The following is a 9,164-nucleotide window of genomic DNA, read 5'->3' on the forward strand; positions in this document are numbered from 1 at the left end:
GTGCTGCGCCGGTGTTGTGCGTGAACTCTGCAGGACATTGATTAACTATGGAAGCCCTAAGCGGCCATCCTTTCAAATATTTACTTCATCTTTTTGTGAAAACTGGAAAATTATTTTGTGATCTCCAGATAAAGACTGTTTTTTCCCCGTGGTAAGATGACAAACCATAGCTGAATACAGGGGTCGGCCGGGGTGTTTCGCAGTGTGACTGGTTAGCTCAGTTTGCAGAGTGCAGGGCTGGTAATCCAAGGATTGACTCCTGTTCTTAATAAATTTGTTTCTTTGTGTATTTTTTTTTTTGTTAGTTGTTAAGAAGAGATTGAGGGGAACGCAATCACACATTTCCCGACGTCAGGAAAATGTGTAACGTTAAATGGATTCCCCTGAATGAGAAGCACAGGAAGTTCCTCTGCCTGTGAATGATGGGGAAATGAAGAGTCCAGAGGTTGATGGATGTGGAATAATCACCGGTCTCTTCATAAGAACTTTTCTGAAGAAGGAAAAAAAGGAACAGAAAGTTGGTTTTCCATGAGGATCATAGTCACAACTCCAAGAGTATGAGTCCTGTGCTCCAGCGGCTGAGCTAACCACTGATATACATAGTGAAATGACCAATTTAACTACCGTTTTGTTATCTTGAGATCAAGAGACATTATCACGGGAAAACACAGTAAAACAATGTTTGAATTGATGGCTGCTTAGGGCTTCCATAATGAAGCCCACTTGGAATAAACAGCACTTGGAATAGACCCACAAGGAACCGTGGCGTGCATGTGCATCGTCCAAAAAAGTTACTTAAACTAAAAAAAACAAAAACCTAGTGATCCTAAAATGAACCTCAAACGTGCAGCTCCGATCTGTAACTTTAACAAAACGACTCCGATCTGTAACTTTAACAAAACGACTCCGATCTGTAACTTTAACAAAACGACTCTGTAGTAGCCTACACTACGCACTTTTGATGCGCCATAATTTGCAGTTTTCTACCTCATACCAAGCCCCTGCTCCACATAGTAAAATCACATATGCTGCAGACCGTTTAAATTGTTTTATCATCCGAGCCCTTTAGTCAGCACCACTTTTTAAATAAGTAACATCCAGCTGAATCCAATTCAAAGGATGCTGTTCTGCACGTGACGGGGTGATGAAGGGGATCTTGGGTTCACCGGACAGGGCTGTGGGGTTGCATCTGACACGCTGAGCTGAGAGTAACGCTCGGTTCGTTATGCAGAGGAAACATCGACGCAGACCACGAGAGCTGTCCGCTCCGAGATGCCCTCAGATGAAACGTCTGGCCCCCGGCTCGCTATCTTCCCTCCCGGTCTCTGTGCAAATCAGCCAGATCACATCACGGACTGAATTATGGGGTGTTTTATTTTCTTGTCCTCTATTTTTGTCTTTTATGTCTGCCTTTAACCGGCATCACCACCAACGTCTTCCTCTCTGATGACTGGAGCGCCACGCAGAGAAACTTATAGAGGTCAAGATCCTAATTTTATCCCGTCAGAAATGATTATAATGTATGCGCAGTGACCTCATCGCAGGGTGTCAAGGACTTCTCACCAGTATCGGTGACAGAGAGACGGCACAATAGGGAGATGATTAAGTGCAGTTCTCAAGATAAAGGCCTCTTCTCTTTATAATTCAGTTTCCTGCTCTGACTGTTGTGAGGATCTGAAAGATAGACAGGGCTGTCAACAAAGACAAAAAAGAGATTTTGAAATATTTTTCAGGCTGCAGTGATTTTTTTCTTTTTAAGGATTAGGTTTTAAGATGATTCTTTTTTCGGGCCGTAAGTGGAGAAAAAAGGGTTTTCATTATAGGTTCGGCTCTTCTTTAACAAGACACATGGGCCATTACCCGTAGATCACGAAGCCATGTCCCGCACCGACCCGGACCTTCTACACAATAAAACATCAAGTGTCACCTCAACTGGTTGATGGTCATTTACCTTTCCCTTCATCAAATGTGAAGTTCAGTCTGTTATGCAGCAGCTGACACATCACTCCTATTTTAGCCTCACTGCACTAGCTGCTGGTTAACCTCTTGGTACCGGACCGATACCGGGCAGGTGATCGATGTTCGCTAGCATCTAGCTGTTTTCTGTCCAAAAACAGCGGTCCTTTGTGTCACAGAGACCGTCTGGCGGGCCGTCGTCTTGGTGAGGTCGGCTGAGCCGATAAGTTTCCTAAGTAGAGAAGAAGAGTTTGCTTTGGCGGAGGCGGTCTTTATCGCTCTCTGACACACAGACTACACAGACATGCAGGATATCAATCAATTCGTCTCTTCAGTACGAAGAGAAAGAGCTCACTCACAGCCCTGTATGATGTTCTGTTCTCAAGCTGTGGCCTGTAAAGAATGGGAGTGCTTTAGGTCGCAGGAATATTGACTGTTTTTATCAATATTTCAGTGTTTTGGAAGCTTTATGTTATTTGGAACGTGGTTGTGTGGAGAGAAATAATGTTTTGAAGATAACTCCCAATAAAAGTGAACATAGAAACAGTAAATATGGCCAAAACATGGACATTCACCTGCTATATTTATGAAAGATTGTGTAATAACTGTTGTAAATCAGTTTCTTTTCATCACATTTACAGTTACAGCTGTTTTCCATGTGTATTAGAAGATGTTCAGGTGCATTATAATCTACTTTATGATGGTTTTGATGGTTTATTGCATTAAAATATAGCTTTTTGTTTTTACCAGGCGAGGATGAAAATATAATATTTTTTCTGTATTTCATCTCCATGTAGTCTGTAATGATAAAATAAATAAGTTAATCTACAATGGATTTATATTCCTCAGCTTCTGACCTTTCAAAGGAGACCAGGATTATGCATCTAGGCCAGATGGTTGAGGAGATATTACGGATTTATTTTAGGTGTTTTCCCTGGAAATAGGTGCCAGGTACCATGTGGTTAAGTTCAGGCTTGGTTTTAAATGTATCTTAATGACTTATCAGACACTACATGGCTCAGCTCCTGCCTACATTTTTAAGCTACTAAGCTCTTACACCTCTGAGCGACCTGCTAAACAAAACCTGTTGGCTCGTGCCAAATGTAAAACTATCATCCAGACTCCTCCCATTAGATCAGCTGAGTCTGTTTCTTAAAGAGCATCTAAAACCCCCCCACTCCTTAAGGTTGGCTTTTTTAATAAATTCCAACAGTGTGCTGCGGGCGGTGTCTGGTTGCTGAATGCTTTCTGTGGTCGTACGTGCGGTGCATTTGTTTGTGGGTGTATGTGGATGCCCCTTTAAATGTTTTTCTCCTGTATCACTACGTTTTTATGTTTATGCTTGATATTATGTGTTTAAAAAAAAGGTGTCATGTAAATAAATACTTACTTACGTCTACATTCACTCATTTAGCAGATGCTTTTTATCCAGAGCAACTCAAGCATCAGGACAGTAAGATCTACAAGTAACAATCGATACTAGTAAGAGCAGCAATAAATAATAGAAAGAGCTTAATGAGATCAGTACCTAGGGGAAGGAGCACGAGTTAACGATTAGTGCAGTGAATACAAGAGAATTGTTAGGAGACGGAAGAAGAAGAGCACAGGAAGTGCATGTTAGGTGTTCTAAGACAAAGTGTTCTCATAAGAGAAGAGTTTTCAGGAGCTCCTTGAAGTTAGTCCAAGTAGTCTAACAGCGTTAACTGTGTAGACATGACTAATATTATTATTGTTACTATTATTATATTTTCCTCGTTGTTTTGAGAGTGTTTACTCACACATTTGTTTTGGGTTTTCTTCTTTGGCCTTCGACCTGTTTCGTGAAGTCTGTTTATCGTCATAGTTAACGATAATCTCTTAATTTACTTATGCGATTAGAAAACCTACACACCACCTCGTGCGTTTCTCAGCCCATTGTGATTTGTGCAGAAGTTATATGTTTGGAGCTGTTTCTGGTGATCCAGACAGAGCTCAGGTTTTTTCTCATTCCTCTGAAATGTTCATGTCTTGCCAAACGTTTTATGACCAGATGCAAAGTGTTGTCTTGGCATGTGTTTAGGAAGCGTTACAGGCAAGAGTGCCAGAGGTGCCGCCTCTAAGATGGTTTGTTTTAGCATCTACAGAAGGTGCCAGGAAGACATCTTTGAACTTCTATAGTTTTTGTTGCCGGGAAGGCCCGCCCTCGTGCTGTACGTTGCCTCTGCTCTGTCAGTTACGATGTGATGGTGTTTACCCGTGTTATCTGTTTGCGTGCCAGCGGTGGCAGAGTGAAGAGGTACATTTGTCTCTGAGATGTTTTACATAAAAGCAGTGATTTAACTGCAGACAAACACTTAGATTAGGAAACACATCTTTGTTTGTACTCTTCACGCTTGAGTGCTGCCGTCACACTCGGCGCTGGCTGGCTGGCTGGTGATTATCAAAGCTTAATGAATAAGCCTCCTTCTGTTTTGTTGACCCGTTGTTTCGCTGTCTCTCAGGGTTCGACGCGTACTTCACGTCACGGACTCTGGAGAACAACAGGAGGAATGTGTGGTTTGCCGAGTACTGGGAGGAGAACTTTAACTGCAAGCTGATGAGCTCCTCCAAGAAAGACGAGAGCAGCAGAAAGTGTACAGGTAAGTCTATTAATGTTTAAAACCTGAATGCACACTAACTGATGGACCGATGGGGACTCGGGTAGAGAGCGCTATTTGAGGGTTAAGATGTGGTTTTAGGGTTCCCATGAAGATAGAGGAACAAACGTGTGTGTTTGTGTGCAGGTAAATCTTCTTTGTACGTCCACACACGTGTTGTACGGATTGTAAGAACAAGCCTCAGCAGACGGTTTGCTTTGTTTTGAACTCGGTGGTGAGATGATGGCCGCTCCAACGTCCATACTGAAGCTACTTTTTCAAAGCTCTTCATACAGTTTGCATTTCCAACATGCATCTTGGACAGTTACTCCAGGAAGCCACTGACGCTACGGCACGTTACGGCTGCGCCACGGTTTTGATGCCTCCTCAGCCCGCCGTCAAAGTCCAATGGAGGCGTCTCAGAAGCGTTTCAGCAGCGGCGCGTGCAGCCTGGCCCGCGTTATTTACTTATTAATTTGTCCTTTTCATGCCTCTACTACCTTCTCCACAGCTCTATGTGACCCCGTTTCCTTACGTCAACTTCAGGCTGCATTTCCCACAAGGAGAATTTCAGAATCAGAGCGTTTTGCCTGATTTTGCTGACATGTTTAGATTTTGTTGATTTGGTAATCAGTGTTTGCTATTTGTGCTTCTACTGTGATTAAGTAGGCCACACAGTTAAATGACTTCCTTTTGTGTCTGTTTTAACTTTATTGTCGTTTTACGATCGGGAGTCTCCAAAGGGTGTTTTATTTTGAAAAGTGACCGGATTCCCTCTGCCGTTATGTGTCTGACTTCCTGCCTGGACCCATTATTTAGCGTAACTCCATCAGCTGTTTGCTGTAAACACACCGCTGAACGCTGGCTGCTGTTCCAGCTATGAATTTAATGCCGACACACGATCTCAGGCGGACGTGCGAGACTCGTGTGGCTATTTGACTGTTTTGAATGGGATTTATTGGTTTGCAAACAACGGTGGAAAAGAGACAAGCAGTCGTAGAAAAAAACCCGACATTCTCCAGTTAAAGCCAGTAGCCTCTACTCGCCCATGAATTTCACTGTAAATATTCTGCTAAGATTTTCTCTATTTCATTCTGGATCATTCTGTTTTGGGTGTTAGAATTTGAGAAATGTGCTGCAGATAAAGACTTCTGCAGGTGGTGCAGTAGTGATGAGAAAAGAGGTGAAAAGTGGTCATTGAATGCAGTTTGTGTGAAAACAATGAAAAAGAGTTTTGACCAATGCATATTAGCGAAAAAAACTGTAAAAGAATACTGAGGTGCCGACACAAGGATTCGATGTTCCAGCAGAGAACAAAACCAGCAATCCTTGAATTTACAGCACTAACAGGTGGAAATTGTGCGTAACTGGTATTTCACAAATTGAAATCCTCTACAGCCCTGAGCTAGACAGAAGAAAGTCTTAGAGAAAGAAGACATTCCTTAAATATCTCTTCAGGCAGAGTATCAGAGTGAACACTATCAGTGCATATTGACTTTTTGCATACACTTGGTCTTTTCTTGTGGAGGTTGTTGGGAAAGTATTGCTGCAGTTGGAATGGTAAACAGAAACTCATAAGTCTCTCTGCTCTACAATCAATAATGCATAGCAATTACTGACCCAATATGATAGTGTGAACAGACCCTGAACACTAATGAACCTGTTCTATTAGAGTATTGATTGAAGCCACAAAAGAACAGCTTATCTGGTCTCTTCTATTTCTTTAGATTTGTCTCGTTGCATTTCTGTTACCTCCTCTCTCATTTCCTGCTCCCACTCTAATTAATGACACTTATCTGATTGATATTTAAAAATAGGAATTTGCAGCGCCTAATTTATCGTCGAAATTCCCATTTCCCTGTAACACTTTGTTCCCCCTTCTTTGCTGTGACTTCCACACATTTTAATTCGAACCACAGAGACTCCCGGGATCATTTGTGCCCCCAGAACTAAAACTTGAATTACATAATGAACACGTCTTCTGTCCCTCTGCACTCTCACCGCCAGCAGGCAGGAGACGAGACACACCAGCAACTTTATTCTACCAAACTACACTAATGATGAGAAATTCCACCAAACTCACCGCAGGAGTATTAAAGAGGATAATACTTTATTACATTACTTATGATAATACTTAGTATTAAAGGTACTCGGAGGAGGATAATACTACTGAGAATACGTTTTGCATCTCTTGTTCGTTGTTTTGCGTCTCTTTGTGGTGGTTTTGCGTCTCTTTGTGGTTGTTTTGCGTCTCTTTGTGGTTGTTTTGCATCTCTTGTTCTTTTATTTGCGTCTCTTTGAAATTGTTTGGCGTCTATTTGAAATTGTTTTGCATCTCTTGTTCGTTGTTTTGCGTCTCTTTGTGGTGGTTTTGCATCTCTTTGTGGTGATTTTACATATCTTTGTGGTTGTTTTGCATCTCTTGTTCTTTTATTTGCGTCTCTTTGAAATTGTTTGGCGTCTATTTGTGGTGGTTTTGCATCTCTTGTTCGTTGTTTTACGTCTCTTTGTGGTTGTTTTGCATCTCTTGTTCGTTGTTTTGCGTCTCTTGGTGGTTGTTTTGCATCTCTTGTTCGTTGTTTTGCGTCTCTTTGTGGTTGTTTTGCATCTCTTGTTCGTTGTTTTGGTTGTTTTGCATCTCTTGTTCGTTGTTTTGCGTCTCTTTGTGGTTGTTTTGTGGTTGTTTTGCGTCTCTTTGTGGTTGTTTCGCGTCTCTTTGTGGTTGTTTTGTGGTTGTTTTGTGGTTGTTTCGCGTCTCTTTGTGGTTGTTTTGTGGTTGTTTTGCGTCTCTTTGTGGTTGTTTTGTGGTTGTTTTGCGTCTCTTTGTGGTTGTTTTGTGGTTGTTTTGCGTCTCTTTGTGGTTGTTTCGCGTCTCTTTGTGGTTGTTTTGCGTCTCTATGTGGTGGTTTTGCATCTGTTGTTCATTGTTTTGCATCTGTTGTTCATTGTTTTGCGTCTCTTTGTGGTTGTTTTGCGTCTCTTTGTGGTTGTTTTGCGTCTCTTTGTGGTTGTTTTGCATCTCTTTGTGGTTGTTTTGCATCTCTTGTTCGTTGTTTTGCGTCTCTTTGTCGTTGTTTTGCGTCTCTTTGTCGTTGTTTTGCGTCTCTTTGTCGTTGTTTTGCGTCTCTTTGTCGTTGTTTTGCGTCTCTTTGTGGTGGTTTTGCATCTCTTGTTCTTTTATTTGCGTCTCTTTGAAATTGTTTTGCGTCTATTTGAAATTGTTTTGCGTCTCTTGTTCGTTGTTTTGCGTCTCTTTGTGGTTGTTTTGCATCTCTTGTTCGTTGTTTTGCGTCTCTTGGTGGTTGTTTTGCATCTCTTGTTCGTTGTTTTGCGTCTCTTGGTGGTTGTTTTGCATCTCTTGTTCGTTGTTTTGCGTCTCTTGGTGGTTGTTTTGCATCTCTTGTTCGTTGTTTTGCGTCTCTTGGTGGTTGTTTTGCATCTCTTGTTCGTTGTTTTGCGTCTCTTTGTGGTTGTTTTGCGTCTCTTTGTGGTTGTTTTGCGTCTCTTTGTGGTTGTTTTGCGTCTCTTTGTGGTTGTTTTGCGTCTCTTGTTCGTTGTTTTGCGTCTCTTTGTGGTTGTTTTGTGGTTGTTTTGCGTCTCTTTGTGGTTGTTTTGTGGTTGTTTTGCGTCTCTTTGTAGTTGTTTTGCGTCTCTATGTGGTTGTTTTGCGTCTCTATGTGGTGGTTTTGCGTCTCTTGTTCGTTGTTTTGTGGTTGTTTTGCGTCTCTTTGTGGTTGTTTTGCGTCTCTTTGTAGTTGTTTTGCGTCTCTTTGTGGTTGTTTTGCGTCTCTTTGTAGTTGTTTTGCGTCTCTATGTGGTGGTTTTGCGTCTCTTGTTCGTTGTTTTGCGTCTCTTGTTCGTTGTTTTGCATCTCTTGTTCGTTGTTTTGCGTCTCTTTGTGGTTGTTTTGCATCTCTTGTTCGTTGTTTTGCGTCTCTTTGTCGTTGTTTTGCGTCTCTTTGTCGTTGTTTTGCGTCTCTTGTTCGTTGTTTTGCGTCTCTTGTTCGTTGTTTTGCGTCTCTTGTTCGTTGTTTTGCGTCTCTTGTTCGTTGTTTTGAGACAAAGACTAATCAGGGTTTTGGCATTTCTCAGTGTTCACTGAAAGAAATGAATAAAACACGGAGTTGCAGAGGTTTGTGGCAGCACAGCATCTCAGTGGTGAGCACTGTGAGCCCACAGCAAGAAGGTTCACATCTCTGCTCTCATCATATCTGTGTGGAAATGATAATGAATCAACACGCTCAGCTGCAATATGGGTGGTGATCTTCAAAAACAGAAGTCATCAGAAGGAAAGGTTGCAGCCTGCAGTTACAAACAGCACGCTGAATATTCTGCCTCGGAGTGCTGATTTCTGAATGTGTGGTCCGGTTTTTGTGACCTAAACACACGACTCAGTACACAGACCCAGTGTCTGGCTTCAAAGCTCTGAACTTTGCAGGCGGGGATAAAGTTTCACACTACAGTATAATTTGAAAAACTTTGTAGTAGTAAATAAACAACCGGCGCCTTACAGCAGTAAGGTCCTGGATCTGAACCAGCTGACTAGGACCTCTGGTTCTCCCCCCCCCCCCCCCCCCCCCCCCCCCCCCCCCC

At 42.2% G+C, this 9,164-nt stretch overlaps 1 protein-coding gene across 5 annotated transcripts in view; it reads left to right on the forward strand.

Moving 5' to 3' along the window:
- LOC123956643 (metabotropic glutamate receptor 7-like) overlaps positions 1-9,164 on the forward strand; it is a 342,022-nt gene that overhangs the window by 214,977 nt on the left and 117,881 nt on the right. For all 5 annotated transcript variants that reach the window (XR_006821589.1, XM_046028985.1, XM_046028988.1 and 2 more), the window contains one exon: positions 4,437-4,574. Coding sequence is in view for 4 of the 5 variants with exons in the window: in XM_046028985.1 (XP_045884941.1) it covers positions 4,437-4,574 (138 nt within the window). In the remaining variant the exon portion in view is untranslated. The remainder of the gene's footprint in view (positions 1-4,436; positions 4,575-9,164) is intronic.

Source organism: Micropterus dolomieu, linkage group LG18 (genome assembly GCF_021292245.1).
Source record: "Micropterus dolomieu isolate WLL.071019.BEF.003 ecotype Adirondacks linkage group LG18, ASM2129224v1, whole genome shotgun sequence".
Classification (NCBI taxonomy): Eukaryota; Metazoa; Chordata; class Actinopteri; order Centrarchiformes; family Centrarchidae; genus Micropterus; species Micropterus dolomieu.